Source organism: Alternaria rosae (genome assembly GCF_020736505.1).
Source record: "Alternaria rosae strain MPI-PUGE-AT-0040 chromosome Unknown BKA58scaffold_1, whole genome shotgun sequence".
Lineage (NCBI taxonomy): Eukaryota > Fungi > Ascomycota > Dothideomycetes > Pleosporales > Pleosporaceae > Alternaria > Alternaria rosae.
Genome location: NW_025763570.1, coordinates 630,880 through 655,933, shown reverse-complemented (window position 1 = coordinate 655,933; position 25,054 = coordinate 630,880). Strand labels below are relative to the sequence as shown.

Below are 25,054 nucleotides of genomic sequence, written 5' to 3'. Positions count from 1 at the left end.
CCCGCGCGTGTTGTTGGGGTTCTGGGCGGCGTTGAGGCTCCTTGTAGCAACCACTTGCTTCGAGACACCTCCGGATTGCTTCACTTCTACATCTTTTCTGAGCTCTCGGCGGTTGATTCCCCGGTCATGTTCAATTCAATGACCAAATATTCCCCCACGCAAGTGACATGTCAAGTTCAGACGTGTTCAATGGCATGACTAGAGTCTAGACCTTGGTATCTCAGGATGCGCTTACTCCACAAAACTATATCCACCAAGAGCCGTAACCCGTTCATGCGGTTCATGCGGCTCTGCCAAATACGAACTCCACATTCGTTTCCGCCTCCGCGGGCTCACAGCGCCGGTCCCTTCCATACGTCGCGGTTAATTTTGAACAGGTTGCTCTGCTTGTGCGGAAGGCTGATTTCGCGCTCCTTGTAGAAGCCAGCTTCTTGGAGGTAATTTGCAAGTCTGAGTAGTTAGTATTAAGTTGCACGTGTAGAATCGGAGACTCACTTCTCGTTATCGACCCTCGGCTCCAACATGACCCTCTCCGTCCGGTTATCCGAGAGCCAACAGTAGTGCACCAACGCACTCAACCAGATCTTGACCCTATGCGCTCCCCTGAACTCCTGCTCACCCACCAAGCAGTGGAAGCCCCGGTCGTAATCGCTGACGATAGGTAGGTACTTTCCGAGGTTGTCCTCTTTGACCCAATATATCTCAAAGTAGCCAAACGGCTTCCCGTCCCAACATCCCATGACCGGGAACGAATTTTTCGATTGTAGGCCGTTCTTGAGGAACTGCTCCTGGTGGGACTGCGGACCCGCCTCGCCCCAGAAATGCGACACGCGGGGGTCGTTCATCCACTTGTGTAGATATTCCGGATCCGACATGCCGTTTGGACTGGGCGCGTTGCTAGACACCGGGCCCTGGTGTCGGAGCGCTTTCGAAGAGATGGAAGCTACTCGGAAAGACAGATATTGCCCAACGCTGGGTATGTACCTCGTGTATAGTATCTCGCCCTGCCGGGGTGGCTTCGGTCGAATCGGGTGTCGCGTATTGTTCGTGAAGACGTATTGCGCGGGAGGCGGTGGGTAGAACGTGGGTAGATGCGAGCTCGAGTGGAAGGGACCTGGCGCAGTTGGTGACCACAAGCCTGGTGAGACCTGGTCAAGCTGGTGTTCTTGCTTCGCATCAGATCCAAGCGCGGGGGACGACGGTCGCGAAGGATACGGCGAGCCCGATGGGAAGGGTGAGTTGGTGTTGGCTAACGGCGAGAGAGTGAAGAGGTATATTCTGGGGTCGAGCTGCCAGAAGGTCCTCCGACTGACAAACATGCGCGTCCAGCCTTCAGGAGACGACTCCTCTTGTGCACACCCAACGGTCGAATCTTCGCTGGCGATGAGTCCCATGCGCTCCAACTTGGGCAGCACGACCTTGCCCTTGAACACGCCCTCCCTGTTGATGTTTATGCGCCATTCTCCCTTTGGCTTTCCTGCATCGGCAGTGTTCTTGGAGATCGCGTTCGTGACTTGTAGCGTCGGTTCGGGCTGGTGAAAGTACCAGTACAAGGTCGCCCACAGCATCATGGCGATCTGACGGGTTGGCGAGGCAGCGGGCTTGAACTCGCTGCTGCTGGGATTCGATATGGACGATATATAGAGGTGGTCTCCATTCAGGGTCGGCTTCTTGAAGCGATGTACATGTCGCGGCGGGAACAGCTCCTCCTGGTCCTGCTGCTGCTGCTCTTGTTCGTCTGTAGCGAGCTCATCTTCGGAATTGAGCACAATTGTCCAGCCAGGCGGGAACGGCGAATGCGTGTGGATATCGCTCGATTTGAAGAAGAGACCGCCAAACACGGGCGTGACGGTAAGGTTCTGGCCGTTGGGCAGATGGACGACATTGACAGGCGCCATGATGACGTTGGCGGGGTAGCTCAGTTATGTTAGAAGAAAGATGGAGCGCGAAGTAAGGTCGGAATGCTTATGTCCCAGATGCAGGGCAAACATCAATCACCTCACATGGGGTGAGATCTATGGTACTTGAATCAAGCGTCTCTTTTTTGCGGCACGCGATAGTCAAAAACTGCACAGCTATCACCCACGTCTCGATTGACTAGTTTCTGTCTGAGAACGCCCGCGCGGGGCTTTCGCGGGGCATTAGTATATACTCGAGCTTTGCCTTCGTGTTGAAATACTATCAAATGAACACGCACATATCTTGATACAGATGCTGCATACATCATGCGAACGTTAGGCGACATGCAAGCGTCATCATTGGCTGGGGAGCGCATGGCCGTGAGGAAGTGGAGGAGCTCTGAGCTCGGCGGTCGGCATGTTCGCATATGACGAAATGGCGAGCAATAAATCCGAAGCTTCCCCAGAATTCCACCACCTCTCAACACTAACAACAACACACCACGCACCCAATTGAACGCACCACCTCAATTGAAGCCACCATGAACACCGCACTCCTCCGCACATCAGCCCTGCGCTCCGCAGCCCGAGCCGCAGCTCCCACCACATCTCGCGCCGGCCTCGCAGGCACGACATTCGTTCGCGGCAAGGCCACGCTGCCCGACCTCCCATGTACGAGCTCATTCTATCTCCTACAGATACCACCTACTAACAGCTCCCAGACGACTACGGCGCGCTCGAACCCTCCATCTCCGGCAAGATCATGGAGCTCCACCACAAGAACCACCACAACACCTACGTAACCTCCTTCAACAACTTCAGCGAGCAAATCGCCGAAGCCAAGCAAAAAGAAGACATCAAGGCGCAAATTGCCCTGCAGCCCTTGATCAACTTCCACGGCGGCGGCCACATCAACCACAGCCTCTTCTGGGAGAACCTCGCGCCTACCAACCAGGGCGGCGGCGAGCCCCCGTCTGGCGCCCTGTCTGCTGCTATCAACAACAGCTACGGCAGCCTTGATGCGTTCAAGGAGAAGTTCAACACGGCGCTTGCGGGTATTCAGGGCAGCGGTTGGGCGTGGTTGGTGCAGGATACCCAGACGGGTGCTATTCAGATCAGGACGTATGCGAACCAGGATCCGGTCGTGGGGCAGTTCCGTCCTATTCTCGGTGTTGATGCGTGGGAGCACGCTTACTAGTAAGTTCATTCTGGAGTCTTGATCATGGACATAAGACTAACCTTCTCGTAGCCTCGACTACCAGAACCGCAAGGCCGAGTACTTCAAGGCTATCTGGAACGTCATCAACTGGAAGGCCGCTGAGAAGCGCTTCCAGTAGATCTGATGCTCCTGCGGCAGGACGAGGTTCCTAACTCGCCGTTAGCTAGCGTCTGGTCAAGTATGAACGATCTTCATAGTGTATGTAGTGTAGTAATGCAAGCGAATGGATTAATGCAAGATTACAAATCGTATATCATCCTTCGTCCCATATATATGCCCTGAGAATTGCTCAAAACTATGCCAACTGTATGTCCAAAACGCTGATAATGCAGATATTGCTAACGAACCCTTCTAACGCTGTACGATGCTGTCCCAAAGAAATGCCAGATGCCACATACCACCGAAACACGCTACACTAGAACATGCTCCAAGTAAACACGCCCTCTACACCCAAAGACAAAACTAATGCCTAACCCCCTGCATCCACCGATCAATCTGATCCCTCTGTCTGGGATCCATGGGCGGCTCCATCATCCCCCCATGCATCATCCCATTCATACCCATCGGCATCTGCATGCCCCCCATTTGCATACCGCCCATCTGCATACCACCCATTCCCATGCCGTTCATCTGCATACCGCCCATCTGCATCGGCATCTGCATACCCATCCCGTTCATCTGCATGCCCATGCCATTCATGTGCGATCCCATACCCATCATGCCACCCTGTTGCATCATGCCAGGCTGCTGCATGCCCATCTGCATAGGCATGCCCATCATAGACTGATGTTGTCCCATCCCATTCATCATGCCAGGCATCTGCATGCCCATCATACCCTGTTGCGGCGGCATGGCGCTCATTCTTTGCTGGTTGGCCATCATCATGGGGTTCTGGGCGTTCTTGTAGGCTTGAATTTTCTGGCCGAGCGGGATGTCGTCGTCGTCTTTCTGGTTGTTGGTCATATTTTTGAGGAGTGGGTCCATGGAGCCATAGGATGTGGCGCGCATTGTGGCGGTGAGACGTTGTTGCTTTTTGCGCTCTTGGTCGAGCACATTTTGGTGGAGGAGACTGCCTTGGGGGAGGTGCGAGACGAGGGCTTCGTTGGAGACTTTGCGCGCTTGGTTGTGCGGGTCGATGGGATTGGCGGAGAGGATGTCGGCGAGACTGCTGGAGGAACGGAGATTGGGTCGGTGGCCGGATTGGGGGGCTTGTTCGCCTCGTAGGGCCGCTTCGGCCTGCAGACGGGCGCGACGTTGGCCGAGGGTCTCCTCTTCCTCTTCGTCGTCAGCAGCAGGTGGGGGTGCTGGAGGGGTGTCTTTGGATTGCTCCTGGCCTTCTGGGACACCGAACTTGCTCATCATCTCAGAGGCGAAGTCATCGCTCACTGTACTCTTGCGCACATCACCGAGTGCTGATTCGCGCTGTTGCTTCTCCTTGATGCGGCGCATACGGTCAGCCAATGTCTCGCCTGGCTCTTCATCCGACTCTGGTTCGGGAGTCGTGATGGTTGGGAGGTTGAGTTGGCTTGAGGAGGCTCCGAGGTATTGCGTGCGTCGTTGATTAGGGTCAATGCCTAGTAGCCTCGTGCGACGGCTACTTAGGGGTTCGCGGTCCTCCAACTCTCGCTGCTCGATAAGACCCATGCTCTTTTGACGCATTTGCTGTTGAGGTCTGTAGAGAACACCAAGCGGCACGTCGTCATCCGAGTCTTCTTCTGGTGGAGCTTCCCAGGCGAGGTTTACTTTTTTGCGGATTCGTCGTTGCTTCTCGGCTTCGGCCACGTCGTTCATTTGGAGCAGGGTCTGTCTACCGTCAATCAATCCCTGCTCCATCAGCGTCACGTAATTCATCTTCCGAGTCTGCTGTTTCGCCTTGCGTAGCTGAAGCTCGGCGAGAAGAGTGGTCGGTGCACCGTATTGTGGCTCCGGCTCCCCTTCCTCTTCGCTGGATTCTTCTTCTTCTTCTCCTTCTTGATAATGGTCTTCCGGATGTTCTTCAAACGAAGGTCGAACAGCATCGGGATCACGTCCATCCGGTCCTCGTGCGTCCTCATCACGCTCCTCTAATTGGTCACCGAGGCTCATCCGGCTTTCGCTTGCTTTGACAAGCAATAGATTCATGTCAGCAGAGCTGTTTCGTTTCTTCAACTTCTTCAGGCGCTCGCCCTTTGCGTTGTGGTCAGTATCCAGTAGATTGAACGAGCTGCGTCTTCGCGTCTCTGCCAGTGTCGGTGGCATCTCTGGTAGTTTGGAACTTCTGCGCTTGCGTTCCGCACCGTACACTTCGTCGCCGACATGCCCAGCAAATGGATGATCAGTGAACGCAGACACAGGAGCATGTGCAGAAGCGTCCAGGATGCTTTCGAGCGTATCCTCCGCAGACTCTCCCTTGACCGCAAACTCCTGAGTAGGGGCGGCTCGGTTGTCAAAGTAAGCGCTTGCTCGTAGTTGCGGTGGAAGAGCCATGAGACTTTGCCTACTCTTCCTGTTGTTAGGCTTCGGGTCTGCCAGGTTATCACCAAGTAACGGCATCGATTTTCTATGCTCGTTTTGCATGGAATCCAACAACCGTGACCGACGATTGGCTTGCTGACTCATATTAGGCAATTGTGACAAACGCTTGGGCAGATTCAGCATCTTCGGTACAGGGGCCGGGTAGAAGACCATGCTATCGTCCGGCGGCGGTGCGCCTATTGAGTGAACGCTCGGATTGGATCTCATCATGGAGGAGTGATTGGAGGAATGTCGGCTGTGGCTGTGGTGAGATGGTTCGGGTTCCTCCTCGACAGTATCTGGGCAGTGGACGCCATCAAAGTCATGCCATAGTGTACGTGCTTGGTGTGTGGTGTCGGTCGAGGCTGCCGTCGGCGGTCGGTCTACGAAATCGCGGTAGTCTGCATATTGGTTCTGCACTTCTTCGTCGGGCTCCGGCTGGCTAGGTGGGGTGCCTATATGGATACTGTTACGCAGCTCTTCTGGCAGACCATTCGCGACTTCATCGAATATGCGTGTAAAGGACGAGACCTTCCGTTGGGGCGGCGAAGCAGAGTCACGCTCTTCATTTTGTTCCTCCTCGACTTCCTCCGGGTGTACAATCTGTCCGAGACGCGATGCCTTTGACTCCGAGCGCTGGCGCTGGACCGAAGTCGAGGGTTTCGACCAGTTGCCTGTCCCTGAGCGCAGAGACCCTGCAGGAGAGGTGATGTAACCGCCCGGAGAGTAACCGCCCCATCTTGCATTTCCGTTGAGGTCTACGATTGAATTTGCGTGGGAGCTCATCGAGACGCCGCGACTTCGGGTGCTGGCCTGTCTCGTAGGCTCGAGGTCGGTAGTCTGTAGTGAACGCAATGACGATCGCCGGCTGTCAGTCAGCTTGAGTTCCGAATATGTCTTCCGAATCTCCTCCTGCAGGTCTGAGCCGGACTCGCTCATGCGTTCGGCATGTTCTTCCAGGCGTTCGATGTTGCCGACATATGCCCCTTGCAGCGATTGGAGATCGGGCACCGGATGACGGAGGTCGCTGTCAGTCTTGGGGGAAGTCATCACAAAGACAGACAGCAGAGAAACGCCGCAGCGGTGAAGGAGTCTCTACTTGACTGCGGTGCGACGCTGGTAAAGGAGACTTCTGGTGTGATTGTTGCACCGAACCGGACATGGGTGGAGGGTGATCGACCCCGATCCTTTCCAAGAATAGCACGCAGCACGTTACGGCAAGAGCGACCCAGACCTAACGGTTCTTGGCGCTGTCACCCAGAACTCGCGACTGAACATGATTTTTGGGACAACACTCCCGCCTCGCCCACGGTTCATCCACGACGAATCACGTGGCACGCATGTCTGCCTGACTCACTCCCAAATATTGCGACACCGACTGCGACATCGATTCCACTACCAGACATATCGCGCGCGCCGAACAGCTGCCCTCTGCCAATAATACTCTCGTATTCAAACATTCTCACATACGAACAGCTCCACCATGGACGAAGGTGGCAAGCGCAAGCACAGCTTTCGCCAACAACCAAACAAGCGGGCAAAGGCTGAGGATGGCTCCGCGCTCAAGTCTGGCTTCGGTGCCAAGATGCTGGCGAAGATGGGATACAAGGGCGAGGGTGGTCTTGGAAAAGAAGGTGGTGGTATCTCAGAGCCCATCCAGGTCGTGAATCGAGGCACCAAGGGCGGTATTGGTATCGTCGCAGAAAAGAGCGAGCAGCAACGGCGCGAAGAGCGGCGCAAGGCCGAAGCAAATGGCGAGAAGTATGTCGACACGTCGGAAGAGGAGCGCGAGGAGAAGAAGAAGCGAAAGGCCAAGGCTCGGGGCGAGACACGAACCTCAGCTCCACGACCGAAGAAGACCGTCTTCGAACTCGAACAGGCTGGTATGCATGTACCACTTGCGCTACAATCCATTATCGATGCGACAACCGGCGCGTCTACCCCTACTTCAGGCATGTCACTCCGCGGTCCTGACATTGTCCCGTTCGAGAACTCCTTACAAGCGCGCGTACGTCAAGATTTGAATAGCTTCTCAGAGGCATTCGAACAGCTGCAGGTTGAGTCGCAAGCCATTCCCCCTCAGGAATACGCGCTGCAGAGAGAATTGGAAGCGCTCGAAAAGCAGATGGACGAGCTCGAGGACCTACAAGCGCGGATTGAGTCACTACGTACAGGTACCTTTGACGTTGTCTGCGAAGGTCTCAAGAGCCTGCGCGCGGCCTACCCGTCCAAGCCACTACACCGTGAATCCATTGCCGTCATACATCCCCACTTCTCCAAAGCGATTGCTTCCTGGGAGCCGCTCGAGGGTGCGCTGGAGGGCGTGGCGGCAGCCTTCTCTGAAATGGCGAATATCATACAGCCCCGAAGTAGGAGGGTTGCATCCCAGGCCTACACCCACCCTTCCGAAGCATTGGTCAGTCGCACCGCAATCGACGAAGAAGACACGATAAAACGCGGCACCACATCGTCATATGAGACCATGATGCTCAAATACTGGCTACCTAGAGTAAGCTCAGCTATAACACAATGGGACGTCAAGAACCCACAGCCCATGGTGCACCTGCTAGAAGTTTGGAAGCCAGTTCTCCCACCCTTCATCGCGAAGAGGGTGCTTAAACAGGTGACTACAAAACTCTCCACTTCTGTCCACGAGTGGAACCCGCGAAAGTTCAAGAAGAGCCCACATACATGGATCGTCGAGTGGCTACCTTTCCTTAGGCCAGCGGACTTGGACCCCAAGGGATCAGGCCTGGTCGCCGAGATCAAGCGCAAGATCCGCCATGCACTGCAGTCTATCGATCTTTCCAAAGGTCCATTGCCAGGGATGGAACAGTGGAGAAGGGTCTTTGGAAAGGCGGAGTTTGATCATCTACTCACTTCCCATCTGGTACCTCGTTTGTCCGCCTTCCTACGAGACAGCTTTGAGATCAACCCCGCCGAACAAGATCTTGCGCCACTCGAGGCTGTATTCGCCTGGAAAGGACTGATATCGAACGAGGTTATTGGAGAGCTTCTGAAAGCACAGTTCTTCCCCAAGTTTCTCGAGATCATCCATCAGTGGCTCACGAGCCCGGAAGTGGTCTTTGAGGAAGTACAAACGTGGCTTACCTGGTGGAGGACTGAGATCTTGCAGGACGACATCAACAATCTGCCATCAGTCGCTTCGTCATGGAACGAGGCATACTCACTCATCAATACGGCATTGGATCTTGGCGATGCGAGACTGACAGATCTGCCCGCGCCTCAGGTTGAAAGCACGGGAGCTTCGCCAGAAGTGTCCCAGTTCTCCAAGTCCGTCAATCAACAAGCATCCCGTCCTACACCGCAAGTCGACGAGCCGACTTTCAAAGACATTGTAGAGGAGTTCTGCGCCGAAGAGAACCTCCTTCTAATCCCCCTCCGCGAAGCCCACGACCAGACCGGTCTGCCGCTGTTCCGTGTCACAGCGAGCGCAACGGGACGCGGAGGCGCAGTGGCGTATCTCAAAGGCGATATTCTGTGGGTACAAAACAAGAAAGACAAGAGTCTCTGGGAGCCTACCGGTCTGGACGCCACCCTCACGGCCAAGGCAGAGGGCAAGTGATGCCTCCCACCTCACTCCAAACTGCGTATTGTACACCACCTCGGTGCTCAGTCCCGGCAGGGTAAGCTCCCATAGCCTCTCCTGGGCAGATATGTTTGCTAGCATTCGCTAATCCAGCATCGGTACGATGCTTCCTTAGGTAGTGATAGTGATGACGACTCGCAGTCAGTCGAGGCTATAATAAAGCCACGTTATCCCTCCACCAGCGCCTGTCTGTAAGGCATACCAAAGTGCCGAAAGTGTTGCATGAATCGTGAACGAAAGAGGAGTACGGCCAATGCGAACGGCTGTCACAGCATCGGGGGGTGATGCGGGCTATTAATCGGTCCTTGCTGCAAGCCTAGTCTGTGACTTTCGTTGCATTAAGCCACGAGGCCGCGTAGAATTTACATGTCCGACTCGCCATTCACAGGGTCAGATGCCGGATTATCTACTTCAAGTCGCCAGTATAGTGGCTCTGTGATGGCTCGTGATTGCTAGTGTGATGGTGTGACTGTGCGCTGATTCGCATACTCTTGCATATCTGGGCGCTTAGAATAGATTTGTCCAGCCAATAGAAATGGCGCAATAGGTGCGCATTCTCTGGCGTGCAGGGGCAGCCTTTCATGCATGCGGACCGTCTCCCGTTGACTGTGCCCCGAGCTGGCAGGCGATCGCGCATGTCCGGGAGGTTGGTAGTCTCGAGTACTGTGCTCGAGCGTTGCGGCACGGGTAAACATGTTTCTCGAGGTTGTTCTTACCACAACGGCAACAATTGCACAGTACAACAGTTGCGCGTATCACCGAGTAGACTTCATGCTCATAGCTCAAGCCTCGAATGTCGAGATTTATCATCGGCTGATCCCATTTCGCTCTAGCTTGAACGAAGCGACCCCGCCTCAGCGGCTGAGAGACTTCATCCACTGGACGCCCCAATGTAGCTCAAGAACTAGGCCGACCAATCAGACCGCGCATGCACCTTCCCAAGCCATCACACCCAGTCGCTCTTTCCTTGCATCCGACCACTTGCAGACCGCCGATCAAAGTACTTACCCGCTGCCCATCCCTCTTCATATCACCATGTCGCCTGCTGTTACACTCTGCATTTCACCCGGTTCCTCTCAGTCGGGATAGCGGGCACTCATTCATGTGCAATTGCGGCCCTAGATCGACATTGCACCCTGGACGAAGCAGCAGCAGCAGCTCGAAAGATAGACCGCCCCTCTGATTGTCACATTATTCCTCTCTCATTATATATTTCCAGTCCCCCCTTGACTGAGGGCGCGGATTACGATGCTCGTCGGAGCGCTTCCTCCGGCACTCATCTCACTGCTTCTTGTTGCATCGCGTGTTTCTGCTGCGCCTTACGACTTTCTCGATAATTATCGCGACCCCACGCCGGCGGCTGACGAGGGGCCTCCTGCTTCATATCACGCTGTCCGAGACAAGAACGTTCTGCCGTACGAGATTTGCGGTGTTGTTGGCGGCTACGTCTTTACAGTACTTATCTGGGGGGTTCTTCTCCTCACCGTTGGTAGAAAGATGAGACGAAAGGCTCTCGACCCGCCCAAGCAATTGGAGCTGGAACTCCAGGACAAACCGACTGTACCGGCTATCCGAACAGCTGGACTCACATCGCCACCGCTATCCGCGCGGTCGTTTTTCGGGAAGTTCAAGAGAAACAGGAACGACTCTGCTGTTAGCAACCCACAGAGTCCTGTTGTTCAGTCACCAAGTTCGTTCGACCAAAAGGTTGTTGATGCCCACCGGGATCAAGCACAAGCAGATATGGAGCGTCTCTACGCCGCCGTCATGGATTTCGACGAACGAAAGCACTCGTCCAAAGTCAGTGTAGAAGAAACAGAGCCCATCCCACGACCCACCGAGCGCCGACGACCCTCAAACATCAGCATCGCGCGCCCGGAATCACACACCGAAACCCCAATCTCGCCCGTAAAAGCCATCTACCCACCAAACTACAGCGTCCAACAACCCAGCGCATCCACTCACAACGCTCACCTCCGCGCAGACGCCCACCCACCCCCAAGCCCCCGCAGTATCCTATCGAAGCGCTCCCAAAACTCCAACACAAACTCCACCGGAAGCAAAAATGCGCGCTTCAACTTGAAGAACCTGCGTATCTCAGGCCCGATAGCGAAATACCCAGGCGCAGACTCCGACGACGAAGCACGCACGCCCCTCTCTCCGCGCTTCTACGCAAACCCCGGTGTCCCCCCTTCGCCACCTACACAGACGAACTCGCCAACATCGCCGGAGCAATATATAGAAGAAGCACTAGACAGCGTACAGCCCCTCCCGCGACCCGCACCCCAACGCCTCGGCCCACCGCCGACATCCCAACCCTCCCCCCGCCAACAACCCCCCAAACCCATCTCCCAAACAGCCTCTCTCCCCCTCCGCAGTTTCGCCTCTCCCCTCGCAAGCCCAGGCATCCAAACCACCGTTCTAGACCGCCGCGTCGAGGCCCTCGCACTTGGTACACCTAAAACAGGTGTCCCGTTCACGCCATACAGTCCGTACATGCCATTCACACCCATCACGCCTGTGACGCCGCATTTGACGACGAGGAAGGAGCGCAAGATGGAGAAGAAGGAGGGGAGGAAGTATGGGAGTAGGAGGCCTCGGGTTGAGGAGGAGCTGGTGCAGAGTCCGAAGGAGATTTTTGGGGATGGGTGGTAGATGTTGTTATTACGATGGATGAAGGGAGAGGACGGGGGATGGATGGATAGATGAGTTGCATTTGCATTAGCGATTTCCGTTTTTTTTAAACTGTTACTGATACACGCCGCCGGTTGGCTGGTTGATGATATGTGCGAGGCATGCATATTTCTTTTCTGCGTTTATATTTTATGAGTGTAGTTTATCTATCAGGAGGAGGGCTAGCATCGAGAACGTATATATCAAGACACGTACTTCTATCTGATTTCTTAGTGAATAAGGTCGGTGAAGATATCTACTGATTTCAACATTATCAATACCCAACGTACAGTGACATATCAAGCTATTCTGGATCGCTTCACAACCAAACAATCTCAAAACGTATGCAAAGACAACTGGTCAACAACCAGCAATTCTTGCATTAAAAAGCACTAAATTTGATCCCTTACCACGCCAACTTAAATGGCCAATCTGATTTCCCCACTCCTTCTCCTTTCCACCACTGCACTCCCCTTCTTGCCCTCCTGCCTCCGCTTTCTCTCAAACGATCAATAAATACACACACGCGAAAAAGTTTGCGACGCCGACAAATACTATGCCCAATCTAACGCGTCAGTCTCCTAAGCTGAACCCTATACACAATCGAGAAGAAGAAAAAGAAGAAGAAGAATAGTGGTAAATGTAGTAGTAAAAGGAACAATCACCCCCCATATAGCGGAGACCCGTGCCGCGCATTCGGCTACTTCTTTGATGTACGAAAGGTCCTCTGCTTGCTGCCCAAGCCTCAGCCGCTAAATGCCAATATAGTCTGAGCCAGCGAGTATCGCTTGTTGATAGATTCTTCTGTGGGATGCCGTACCTGATGAGTTTCTCGAGTAACAAAGGAGATTTAATGATTGGTATGTGGACTGGGTAGTTGAGCACAAAGGGAAAGCAAGACGCCTAAAACGCCGTACGCTGGATAGATGAGCAGCACTTTGGTCGCGGATAATAGCAGTTGGCGGGATGATAGTGAGAGATGCGTAATCGCGGGATTTGGCATTTGAGAGATAGTACCCATAGTAAACCGTTACGTTACTCATGTGACACTGTTTCTCTCTCTCTCTCTCAAAAGTTGGCCAAACCGTTCTTGGAATGACGTTTGCTAAAGCGCTTCCTGCCCTTCATCGAGTCAGTCTCGGCTTGATCTTTGCGAAGGTGGCCGCCATGCCGCGAGGCGGGTATGTTGACGCCCTCGAGGGCGGAGTCTCCTCCCAACGTACTGGTCGGGGTGGTGTGATTTGAGACGAGCTCGTTCAAACCTACGTCGGCTGAGTACGAGTTGGTCATGGTTTGCGCAAAGGCGTAGTCGCGCGCTTGTTCAATGCTGTCGAGCCATTCTTGGCTCGAGTACTTGCTGCCGTCGGGGTCGCTCGTGGTACTCTTGGGGTCTTCGAAGACGTATTGCTTCTCTTTCTGCGGAGGTGTTAGTGGTGGTTGGGTTGGGGGGTAGGGTTGACGTACTGTTTCTACGAGCCAAGCAGTAAGGCCCTTGGAGTCCTGGAATGATCTCCACGCGCAGCCTGCGGAGAGCAGCGATACCTCTTCCTTCAACTTCTTGTCATTCGTGCCTGCTGCGCACATCAGTACGCGTGCATTGGACGTTATCATGACGAGCCGTTGGCGCTTCTTGACCGTGTTGCCACCGAAGAAGCGCGAGAACTTCTTGGGTTGCTCAACAGGCTCCTCCTTTCCGCCTACAACATGACCCGCCGGGTGTTGCGTCACAAACATGTTTCCCAATTTCAATATCCGCTCGTCTCGCTTCGTGAGGACCGGTGACCAATCGATGTCTAGTTGGGAGGGAGGGGGTAGTTCGGTGATGAGGCGCGGCTTCGGTCGTGCCTGGGTTTGGGTGGATGCCGCTACTGATGGAGCGGATGGGCCTGGACGTGTTATTGGCGTTTCTTGGGCAGTGGCGGGGTTCCTACCATTCAGCTTGATGGGCTCCTGTGCCGGCGGACTGTAGGCCTTCAACCGCGGAGCCTTCTGTTTCCACAGGCCCTTGCCCCATTGTATTCCTTCAAAGAAGGGGTGGTTCTTGATGTGCTCCATGGGTAACCGCGTCAACGGATCCAGCACCAACAGTCGCTCCACCAGGTCCTTTGCCAGCGGAGGGAAGCCATCTGGAAATGTGTATTCTAGACCAACAATCTTCTGGAAGGTCATGTACTCGTTCGCAGCCTTGAAGGGTGGTCGTCCGGCGAGTAATTGGTAGATGATGCATCCAAAGGCCCACAGGTCACTAGCTTTGCATGCGTTCTTATCTGTGAGGAGTTCGGGCGAGACGTATTCGGCTGTTCCGACGAAGGACTGCGCGCGGTCCATTTGCACGCTTTCCAGCGGATCGCCCGTTGTTGAGCTAACGCCGTTATGCTTCTGCTCGAGTATTTTTGCTGTTCCAAAATCAGTAATCTTGACGTGCATCGCATCGTCTAGCAGGACGTTCTCAGGTTTCAAGTCCCGATGTATGACGCCCTTGTTGTGCATGTAGTCGATGGAGTCGAGTATTTGCGCGCCGTAGAATCGTGTGCACTCGACGTCGAATGTGCCCATCTTTTTGAGAAAGCCCAGTAGCTCTCCGCCCGCTGCCAGGTCCAGCACAAAGTATAGCGATCGCTCGTCCTGGAAGGTGTAGTAGAGTCGGACTATGCCGGGATGTTCCGTCAGCCGGTTTAGGGTGTCTTTTTCGATGTTTACGTATTTGACCTTCTTCTCCTTGATGATGTGGCGCTTGTCGAGCACCTTGATCGCGTACTCACGCAATGTCTGGCGGTCCGTGGCGGCCAATACTGTGCTGTAGGAGCCCTCGCCGAGTGTTCTGCCAAAGTTGAAGTCCTTGACGCCCTTCTTCACAACACGCGTGATCGGCCGTCCGTTCTGGTCGAGGTCCTGGCGGGTGCTCACAGCCGCGCCTTTCTCCTTCCATTCCTCACTGCTCGATAGTGGCCCGCCTTCCACGCTGTAGGGCGAACTCGATAGCTGTGAGACTCCGCCATCCATGGGTATCCGTCGCGAGCTTCTCCGGGGTGGCATGGGGCCGTTCATGGCGTTCATCTGGGCTGACTGGCGGTATGGGTCTCTCCTGCTGGCCTCTCGGACGGGCATGGCTCCAGGCGCAACCCGAGAGCTGGCTGTCCGCCGGATATCGCCAGCCATTGCGTCGTCATTGTATCTGTAGGTGCCCGGGGCGGTGGTGGATGAGGTGGACAGGTTGGGGTGCTGGTACATGCTGGTCGAGACGGGGCGCTCTCGCATGGGCTGCGACGTCGGGGCGGCGCTGCGCTGCTGCTGGAGCAGTGGGCCAGCGGCATACGGGGGATACGCGGGCTGCTGGTGCTGGGCCTGGTGTTGTAGGGGCATCGACTGGCGGTGGGAGAGGCGCGGCGAGTGCGAGTGCGTCGACGACGTCTCGGCCAGGGGGGACGGGAAGCCGGCCGGGGAGCCCGAGGGGGAGCTCTGGTAGGCATTGGCGGTAGGCTGGAGCGAGTTGTTCGGGGGCTCCTCTTCTATGTACGAGTGGGAATACGTGGGGTCCTGTTGCGGGTGTTGGGCGACGGCATGCTCGTGGTCGGGCGCGTCGGCGTGCTGCGTAGGCGGCGGCGAGTCGTCCTCGTCGGGGTTGGCGATGCGCAGTCCGCCGAGCGTCTGCGACAGACTCAGATCGCCATTCATCGTGGCGGCCACGGGGCAGCGCCTTGTCTGGCAACGGCGGTAAACGAGAAGAGCGAGTGAGGGAGCAGTAGCTCAGGCACCACCCGCGGCGCGTCAAAGTAGCCTCGATTAGCGTGCGGAATACGAGCGTGCAGCGGAGGCATGGCAGGGGCCCAGCGGCCAGGGCAGTGGGCAGAAAACAACTATGGCCTCGCGGTGAGGATGCGATACAGGGCGCCCGTGATGATGCTCCGCTGCCACCGTTGGTGATGCCATGCTCGGCGACTCGCTGACGAACCCCCGACCCACCGACGCGGACTACGACTCGACACGACGCGATATCAACTACACCACTGATCACCACACCACCCAAGTAACATCACGACAGAACGCGTCTCCTGAGAGACCTTAGACACACGTAGCAATTCACGCAGCCATGACTCACCCTAGTCCTTCATGCACCACATGACGTCCACCTCGTGGCTTCACTTACATCACCAGTCTCAAGACTGGTAGCGATGCATCTTCACGGCAGTCAACGCGTAAAGTGTATTGACGTCCATCATGTCGGACTGGAAGGCGCTGCTATGCGCGTCGTTACCTCCACTGCTACTGCAATGAAGCTTCCCAGATGATAGTAAGAGTTAGAATCGGAAACCACCATGGCTCCAGGTAGGTAGGCTTCTTTGTATACTGGCCGTTGCAGGCACCTCATCTGCACACCCGTCTCTTGGACCCCATATCCCTTCAGCGTTCTTCCCCTCGTCCTTCGCTTCACAGTTGGTAAACATGTTACGTCTCAGACCGTCAGAACTTACCTTGACGCCCGATGATGTCGAGGAGACCTTTCGTCGCATAGCCATCAGGCAAACCTCCAGAGCGACTCCTAACCTCCCTTCCCGCCCTACAAAACAACCAGGACGGCCCATACTCAGACGTGGCGCTCAGAGATCGACTCGGGATGCTATTACTGCCCTGGGGTCTATTCCCATACTGCAGCCCCAACAAGCAACATTCTCTTCTGTGGAAGAGGAGGAGGAGACAGAGCATACCTCCAGTCAGGAAGCGATGCTGTCAACAGATCGTGACGATACCGAGGGAACTACTTCGTCCAGTCACGAGAGAGAAACTGAGCCACTGCAGTCTCCAGCATCGCCCACATGGTCACTGCCCTCTCCAGTATCCCCACCTCGCCGAACAATGCATCTCCCTTTCCGATTCGGACGGAGCCGTCGAACTTCCACTACTCAATCCCTGCCCGATGCAGTTGTGGCAGTATCGCGTACGCCAACAAGAGCACCACTCGGACATGCCAGACTGGGCTCGACTGGTACAAGCAGCATAGGTGATACCAGCAACAACTCCACGTTATCTCCATCTGGTGGGTCTACCGAAAGCACTTCTGGATTACGAGGAGGCGGCGATCGCGTGCGCGACATTGTTCAAGATGCGCCTCACGCTCCGTCACCCCTACACCAGATGCAGAGACTTAGTTCGCCTGCATACCAACAGCCATCAGGGGACCCTACCAAGTCGCCAGTCAGCCCGCGCGTACAAAATCCTACACTCTATCTCGAAGGCTACATCCATGATACCCCGAATAGTACTACGTATCATGTCCGGGAAAGCGACAAGTATCGTTTCTGGAGTTTGGCACCGCACAGTGAACCACGGCGAGGTAGCGATCGTCAGCCTTCCGCCACGCGAAGCTCCTCTACAGGGGCCGCCATGGGATCCCGTGTCGCAAGTCAAGCCCAAGCCCAACCTGACCAATTGTTTGAAGACGTCTTCCGCACATTACCAGCGGCCGAGCCCCCAGCCAGACAATTTGCTAGGACTTCCACTGTAACTCATGGGGAAGACTACCATCCCACTGCGTCAGATATGTTTTATACTTCTGGTGGCTCGCTCCAGCCAGATCAAGCAGACCCAAGGTCAAGGCACTTTAGTAGCGACGCTTCAGCTGCTAGTGCGAAGTTTTCTTATTACGGCTCACTTGCCTCTAGTACGAGGTTCCCCAGCAGCGAGGCATCATTGGGACGTGACTTATCCCGGGTTCGGCCTGATGGAGCGGCGGTCTCGAACGAAAGCCATCGCCTCTACACGCCTGGAAACCCATTCGTTGCACAACTGCGTCCATCTTCAGGTAGCTCGGCTTACTCCTCGTCAAGCAGGGCTGGCTCTGGTCCCCACGGGCTCTCGCCGCTGCCTTCAATGCCTTATAATCGCATCGAGGCTGGTCAACCGGTGCCCCACAGCTACACAGGTGCCTACATTGACGCCACTACAGCAGTCGTAGGAGATCTCGAGTCGCCTCTTGATCCTTATGCGCAGCACTATCAGCAACAGCTACAAGCTCAAGCTGCTCGAGAGGAGGCTCTTCAACAGCATGCTCTTCGCCAGCAAGCTATTCTGAATCAGCGCTTTCCTTCTCAGTCCCATGCGGAAAGTTTCCAGAGCCGTCGTTCGAGCCATGGGCAGGGTAGCCAGCCACGTCCCCCGCCTCAATTCCCAAATAATCCCAGAATGCCGTACCACCATCTGCCTCCGCAACAGTCACTGCAACCTCTGCAGTACCCATCCGAACGTACTGCCACGATGCAGAGCTCGCAATTTGGTGTAAGAGGTGGAAGAGGTGATCACCGGTCCGGTGAGAACGACCCCGTCTCGCAATCAACAAGTCGAGATCTGATTGCGCATCACGGCAGAGTGCAGGCGCAGAGGGCAGCATTTGAGCGTTTGCATAACCCGCGGTCAATGCAAGTCGAGACTGCTATCAACACATCTCGACGTAGCTTGCCGCAGACGACGGTTCCTTACGATAGATCCAATCAGCCCCGCGACTATGCTCAACGTGCACCCACTCAACCCTACCGCCCCCTTCCAGGCGCCCGCCACCTCCACTCAACCCGCGACAGCCCTCTCACAGCTCTTGCCCTAGACCAAGGCAGTGGCACGACTAGTAGACGCTCGCGCTCGCCGCTTCTTCGAGCCCGTACGCATAGGCGCATACCTCCAGAGCAGCGCGATCAAGAGAACGATGGAGATAGGTCCTTGATGAGGAGGGAAGAAGAGAATGTGAACGCGCGCTACGGAGAGGAGGAACAGCGGGGCGCGAGGATGGATGAGACGCCTCCTAGGATTGGCCGGGTGGAGAGGAGGATGTTGGATTAGGAGAGATGTGGGCTACTTCGATGGGTGGTGTTGGGGGAAGATGGCATGGTATGGCGCTGTTTGAATACGCTAGGTTACGATTCGTAGATGGATATGCCGTTGAACACGTGCCAGCTGGATGTGCACAGGTAGCTTGTGAGTATAAAAACTGCCCTTTGGCCTCCTCTCTTCTGTTCATTCAAACTTCCACATTCAAATTCTTTTCTCCAAAAATACTGTGTGGACATCCCATGACGCCTGCCTCCTTCTCCAAAACACCAAACCATCGATGGTATGTGCGAGTCGCCAAAAAGGATATGCAAAATTCATATGTTCCCTCCTTCGTCTGCCGATACCACAGAATGTTCGAAGGCTGCGCCATGCCGTTGTATCTGTCTGGCCTCTCTCAAGATACAGTCCGGAGCAAGACATGGCCTCCCAGCTTTCTCGCCATCCCAACCTACAACGCGCTCTCGACATATAAAAGCCTCCATTGAGCTGTCACCTTCCTGTCTCCTTACCTTACACCCAGAATCCTCTTTACAAAAATGCACTTCGAAGAACGTATATGGTTTCCGCCTTCCCGAATCGAAAACTTACATGCAGTATGTGCAAATTACCAGGAATAAGAAAGATTACGCTTTACACGCTTGCGGTCTCTGGAAAATGAAGGAATATGTTCTCATGGAGAGTGCCTCCCTCTTTTTTCTTTCCAAGTTATAGAGCAGCATCTCGGTATGATCCGAGAGCTGTGCGCTGTGGCCTCAAAACATTGGTCTAGCCGGTCATGTCTCCGCCGCCCGTGTGCTGCAAATACTGGACATATAAACCCTACGGCTCGACTCGACCTCTCTTCCTTCCACCGATCTTTCACAAAAAGACCTGTCGGAAACAAAATAGAGAAGTTCAAGTATCATGGAGCTTGTGCCTGCGTCTCTTTCAAAGAAAAGATGGACATTGTGATGTCGACAGTCAAAAAAGGATCGACCAAACAGTCGATGTCTTCCCACCTTCGCTCCGGTCCAAATTCTACAGAAGGACTACTCATGCTGCTTCTTCTGGTTCAACTCCTAATCTGGCCGTAAACCTTCGAAAGAGCTGGGCAACGTGTTCTTGTAACTGTGCGCCATCCGCTGGGGTATAAATTGCAGTCAGAATCGAGTACTTCTCCAGTACTCTACCTGTTTCCAAGACAAGGCTAGGAGCTAGCTATGTGCTGTTCTTTTTCTGAAAAGAGAGTTCTAGAGTGAGCATGAGAAGTGTGGGCCGGAGAACGAAAAAGCGATCAACTAAGCCGCATGGATTGTCTGCTTCACCGTCGCATTACGTCGAGGAAAGGCGTTAAATGCAACAACACTTCCCAGCATGTAAGCAATTTGGCGACTTCTTCATACTGGTGTGCAACAGCGCTGGTGGAGTATTTAATGCTTCTTCCGGTGTCTCGCTCCCTACTTGTTGTCTCCCACTTTCTGGGGTTATTGTTCAAAATACTTCGTCGCTTCCACATGATTTGCTCCTCCTCTTCCAAAAGACACTGCATCAAGCGATCATGGCTGTGTCCTCTTCGAAAACATCACTCAAAAACATCCGTACAGTACTGTATGCGACTCTTCGCTGCTCACCTTCGACAAGAAACCATAGTCGAAATGGGTGATACTGCTGGACGACCTCTGGCTTCTATATAAACCTCCCGCTGGTCGACAATCTTTCCTCCATCATCCTCGACAACTTTCCTTCTCAAAAGGACAATCCGCCCATATCATGGTCTACCTGGCTTCTCTTTCTCCAATATTTGAAGACAATGACGACATGTTGCGCCTCGTCCAAACGACAAATCCAATTCGTCATGGAGCACCAAAGGTCGTAGATGACAACATTATGCTGTACCAAAACTTTCGCTGAGCTTTCTCATGCGATCGCGCGTGGGAGGTGGCGTGTATACAAGCTCCTCTCGCACTTCTATTGGCTTTTACTCCTTATCCTCACATCTATTGAGCGCATTTCCAAAATGTCGGTATCTTGGGCATGCCGTACGCCTCCGACTCCTTCTCCTCGACATTCTTTCCTCTATTGTTCTGTCCTTCCAAAACAAGAACTCAGAGCGTTCATGGCCGCTTCTCATCCTCTGAATCAGATGACGATGCCGTCATGGCTGCTTTCTCCGAAAAAGACTTCACACTTCAAAAGTAAGACTATCTTTGTCGTGCCCTCTCTTAAAGCCGCCAGGGCGAGACAGATGACTTCTTCCGCGCTACCAATATCTCATCTACTTGGAAGCAACTGGATCTTTGTTATTCAGCCCCACGTTCGATTTATCCAAAGACTTTCGGGGACGCTGAGATGATCTGTGCTGTTCTCTCGAAATTCTTGGATGAGCCTAGAATGAAGCTGTCTAAAAGCTCAGATATACTCCGGATGGTCGGCGTCGGCACCACGAAGATATCTCACACTTCTCGTTCTTCTTCCTTGGACGTTGTTACTGCCACTATAGTGTGTGCTCCGCAAATCCCAAAGAGCAAGACTCATGGCCTCTGGACTTCTGCAAACTATGGGGATACAATATCATGGCCTTCCTTTCCAAAAGCTCGACCGTTCAGCTACATACTCTGATCCGGCACTGCAGGTATAAAACCCGTCTGTATCGACCCGGTCTCTACTCTCCATCTTTCCTTCCATTCTGGCGTTCAAAAGACAGCTTCACAAAAGTTGTGGAGTTCGTCCCTTCCAAAAACGCGACGACAGCAAGTTATGCGGTCGTTCCTCGGAAAAGCTGTACTCACAGTTGATAACATCTTATGGCTATAATCATGCGACACCTCCGAACAACCGATAATCTTCAGATCAACCACGCCATGCAGTAACTTAAACTAGTTACCTACACCGGTATGGTCCTTCTTCCCGAAACACAAGGCTTCAAGACATATGTCCTGGCCCGGCGTTGCGAGAATAAAAGCCCCAAGGAACGGTCTCAGCTGTCGCTCTCCATCCTTCTTCCTACATCGGAAACCCTTCCAAAAACCGATCGCAGATCATGACATGGAGTCCGTCGGCTTTCAAAATCAGCCCCGACTTTGGGCATGATTTGGTCTTTCCAGAAAGCAGTAGCTTAGATGGTCATGTTCTGCGGCGGCAGTGGGTTCAAAATTAACGCCCATACCCGGCTTCTACAGTTTCTCATCTTCAAATAAATTTCAGATCTTATCGAAAACATTACAGGGTGTATTAATGTTGTTCTCGGAAAGTCAGACTCCTCCCATACCGCTTAGTCCTCCATGACCAAATGCAACACGCTCTATGGACTAGAATGTCGCGGGTATACTTTCAAACATTGATATTATGGGAAAATGGCCTTTTCCTTCCAAAAGACCTCAACCAGCAGAACCATGATCTGTGTCGGCAGTGTGCTTAAACTCACGCTCAAGGCTCTTGTCTTGTACCTTTCATGGTCAAATGAATTCCAGAAATTGTCCAAAAGGCAGAGGCCGTACAATCATGCTGTTATCTCGAGGCCAGACTCCGCGCATACCGCTCCGCCCTCTGAAACGACAGTCACACTATTACATGCGCCTTGGATTCGCGGGTATAAAGTCTACCTCTAGATCTTCCTCCTTCCTCTCTTCATCCCCACACTTGTTGTGCACTTTGCCAAAACGACTTCATCCAGTGGCTATGGTTCTGTCTTCTCCCAAAAGACAAAACTCATCCCCCGACGAGCTCCCTTCCTGGTCGGCAAACACAAAATCACCGTTCACTTTCCACATAACATGACCTACTATCGTTATGGGTGTGGCTCAAAACCAATCCCAACCTTGCCATATTTTCAAAACGACGAAAGACGAGCAATATCACGTTACAACTGTCCTGCGCAGCATGTGTTACTCTCAGATACCCCAAAGATACAAGATTGGTGGGGATATGTTCGCTGACGGTACCGAAAGCACTGTTCGTAGGCTGCATGTTTGCGTCGCTCGTCGGACGTACAAAAATACCTGGAGCGCCTTTATGGCCTGCAATCAGGTCCCATCAAAGACAGTGTGGATGTTTAACATGTTTTGGAAGTGGACATGTGCTTCAAAAGCCCTACAGCACTCCTCCAGGGCTCGGAGAATGCATAAATAGAACTATTGTTCACTACTTCCTTCTCCATTCCTTTCAATACTTCATTCATGTTTCCACCAAAAGGTCGAGTTCACAAGATCATTTTCTCTGGTTTTTTGCAAAATTTGATGCCGATCGACCAATGTGTCGAGCGAGTCGCGTTTTCCAAAACTCAAACAAAAGCCCTGATGACCTCCGCGATGCAATTTCCCGCGCTCGTCTTCGAAAGATAGTATGGACGACTGCAAGTCTGCGTCGCGAGACTGTTGGTGCTCTAGAATGGGACTATAAAACTTGCTTTCCACGATTGTAGACACTTCCCTTCTTGCTACCATCCATTGGCGATATTTCCCAAAATACAAGCACAACGATTTCATGTCGGAGCTGTTCTGCCGGGATCAAAACCTATTTGAATTCGGCGCATGTCTCGTCTGCCGTCTTCCCGCAGGATAGCTTCATCGGCTGTCAAGAGTGATCCATCAACTGGCTATGAGAGGCCGGTCGAGAGATTCCTGGTGATTTATCAAGAGCAGCATCGAGCCGACATAACCGTAAAAATCGGATCTGCGAATCTTCATGTCAATGCTTCCTCCACCCTATCTTATCTTTATTCTTCTGAAAAGGACAAGACTACTTCTCCATGGCTTGCTTCTCCCGGCAGTTACTTCTAAGTCTCATCCACGCACGTCATACGCCTACGCACAGGCACAGTCTCACGTCTACCCACCGTACGAAACCGTCAAAAGCAATATCCACCACGTCTTCGAAACAGCGTCATAAATGCCACGTGCCATACTGAGCTACGCCGCTTCTTCAAAAACGAATTGAGCGTAGTGTAATACAGCTTGACCCGAGTTCGAGATGCAACCCCGAAGTGGATGAAGTGGATGGGGTGGACCGTGATATCATACGTGTTGACACGTCACGTTTTTGAGGACAGACTGCAGAGACAATAGTACTGCATGTGCGGGGTGCCGCGATGGTGAGGGTCCGCGGAAGTATCACGTCGGTGCGTGGCGTGGAGGGTTAGATGATGTGGGCAAGTATTGTCAAGTGTGTTGGTGGATGTCGGCGGATGTCAGTGGACTGCGCCTCTATTGCATCGTGAGCATCGGTGCTAGCCGACACGCTTCTCGTTCTCGCCATCGCCATCGCCATAAGCCATCGAATGCGCGTCGCCAAGACCTCGTCGTGGAGCCGTCGCCTCTCAATACGTGTTGAGCTGTCGCCGACTGTCTATGAGACGTCTCCCGGGTTTGACGTCGGCACTGCGGGGTCCGACAGCGAGGCAAAGAAGACGACGAGACAAGACGAGACGACGAGAAGGAAGACTCATATCTGCGGCAAGATCAGTCATGTAAAGATCAAATCCAATGACGTTCTTTTGGGGGCCGCTCCTCTTCTTGTGGCCCAGCGACAACAGTTGCTTGCTGAAACTCCGAAGCGCTGAGGGACAGCCAGCCCGGGCCGTCGCAACGCTCGCAACCGCCAGCCCTCAAACAGCAACAAGCAGATCTCCCGCAGCCTTAGACAAGCAAAATTGCGCAAGCAAACCGCATACCGGGACAGCTTCCAACGGTTGCGACAAGCTCCGATGCTGCCATTTTTGGTATTGGGGTGACACAAGCGCTTCTACGTGGGCGGCTCGCACGAACCCAGCCTCGATATAGCAGCCGCGGGGAATTGGGCGACTAGTACAGAGCCTCATCTGGCGCTTCGGCTAGGTAACCTTTTCGAGTCGTGTGGAATGCAGGGATACGGATTCCAGATTGATGAACTTCAGCGTGAGGGGTTACATGACCACGTCGAGGATCGCTTAGACGGAGGACCTGACATAGGCAGGTGGTGGAGGAAGCGATGCCATCCAGTAGTTGACGTGCAGCGACTTGTCTTAGTTGGCTGCGACCTTCTAGAACCGGCAACGGTGATGGTGGAAGCGTGATTGGCGAGGTGCGCGAGGCGGTGCAGCGGCTGTTGAGGTGGTCTCGAAACTGCGAGGCCGCGACATTGATTGGTACGCTTTAGTTGCATGAAGGTCCAGTCCGGGTGGCATGAGTGCCAGTCCCGGCCGGCTGGCATGTCGAATACCGCGTGTGCGTTGTAGCAGGGCAGCAGAAGACGAACATGGCGTTGGTCGTGCTCGCTGTCATCCATTGTCGCCCAAAGAGGCTGGTAGCATCTGGGATGGAAACAGGTGTGTTGAAACAAAGATGACTTGTTTGCAGTGCGCGCTGCCCAATGGACGCAGACTAGATC

General features: G+C 53.9%; 7 protein-coding genes across 7 annotated transcripts; 4 read left to right on the top strand and 3 right to left on the bottom strand.

Moving 5' to 3' along the window:
• Nucleotides 1-332: 332 nt before the first annotated feature.
• On the bottom strand, nt 333-1,898 carry BKA58DRAFT_407013 (aerobactin siderophore biosynthesis protein iucB; the record flags this gene model as incomplete). Its single annotated transcript, XM_046171999.1, has 2 exons — nt 333-450; nt 496-1,898. 2 exons carry the CDS (start codon nt 1,896-1,898, stop codon nt 333-335), a joined length of 1,521 nt encoding a protein of 506 aa, XP_046030397.1.
• Nucleotides 1,899-2,102: 204 nt separating this feature from the next.
• BKA58DRAFT_3720 (Manganese/iron superoxide dismutase) lies at nt 2,103-3,398 on the top strand. Its single transcript, XM_046169087.1, has 3 exons — nt 2,103-2,570; nt 2,621-3,095; nt 3,148-3,398. The coding sequence occupies exons 1-3, from the start codon at nt 2,441-2,443 to the stop codon at nt 3,233-3,235; spliced, it is 693 nt and encodes a 230-aa protein (XP_046030396.1). The 5' UTR covers nt 2,103-2,440; the 3' UTR covers nt 3,236-3,398.
• On the bottom strand, nt 3,363-6,768 carry BKA58DRAFT_371694 (uncharacterized protein). The gene has a single exon (XM_046169055.1). The coding sequence runs from the start codon at nt 6,658-6,660 to the stop codon at nt 3,580-3,582; it is 3,081 nt and encodes a 1,026-aa protein (XP_046030395.1). The 5' UTR covers nt 6,661-6,768; the 3' UTR covers nt 3,363-3,579.
• A 22-nt stretch (nt 6,769-6,790) lies between these two features.
• Nucleotides 6,791-9,498, top strand: BKA58DRAFT_3645 (GC-rich sequence DNA-binding factor-like protein-domain-containing protein). The gene has a single exon (XM_046168849.1). The coding sequence runs from the start codon at nt 7,094-7,096 to the stop codon at nt 9,194-9,196; it is 2,103 nt and encodes a 700-aa protein (XP_046030394.1). The 5' UTR covers nt 6,791-7,093; the 3' UTR covers nt 9,197-9,498.
• A 685-nt stretch (nt 9,499-10,183) lies between these two features.
• On the top strand, nt 10,184-12,139 carry BKA58DRAFT_3643 (uncharacterized protein). The gene has a single exon (XM_046168843.1). It carries the CDS (start codon nt 10,469-10,471, stop codon nt 11,873-11,875), a length of 1,407 nt encoding a protein of 468 aa, XP_046030393.1. The 5' UTR covers nt 10,184-10,468; the 3' UTR covers nt 11,876-12,139.
• Nucleotides 12,140-12,961: 822 nt separating this feature from the next.
• On the bottom strand, nt 12,962-15,568 carry BKA58DRAFT_304565 (serine/threonine protein kinase-like protein; the record flags this gene model as incomplete). Its single annotated transcript, XM_046167018.1, has 2 exons — nt 12,962-13,309; nt 13,358-15,568. 2 exons carry the CDS (start codon nt 15,566-15,568, stop codon nt 12,962-12,964), a joined length of 2,559 nt encoding a protein of 852 aa, XP_046030392.1.
• A 347-nt stretch (nt 15,569-15,915) lies between these two features.
• BKA58DRAFT_371690 (uncharacterized protein) lies at nt 15,916-18,885 on the top strand. Its single transcript, XM_046169054.1, has one exon. It carries the CDS (start codon nt 16,337-16,339, stop codon nt 18,719-18,721), a length of 2,385 nt encoding a protein of 794 aa, XP_046030391.1. The 5' UTR covers nt 15,916-16,336; the 3' UTR covers nt 18,722-18,885.
• Nucleotides 18,886-25,054: the final 6,169 nt, after the last annotated feature.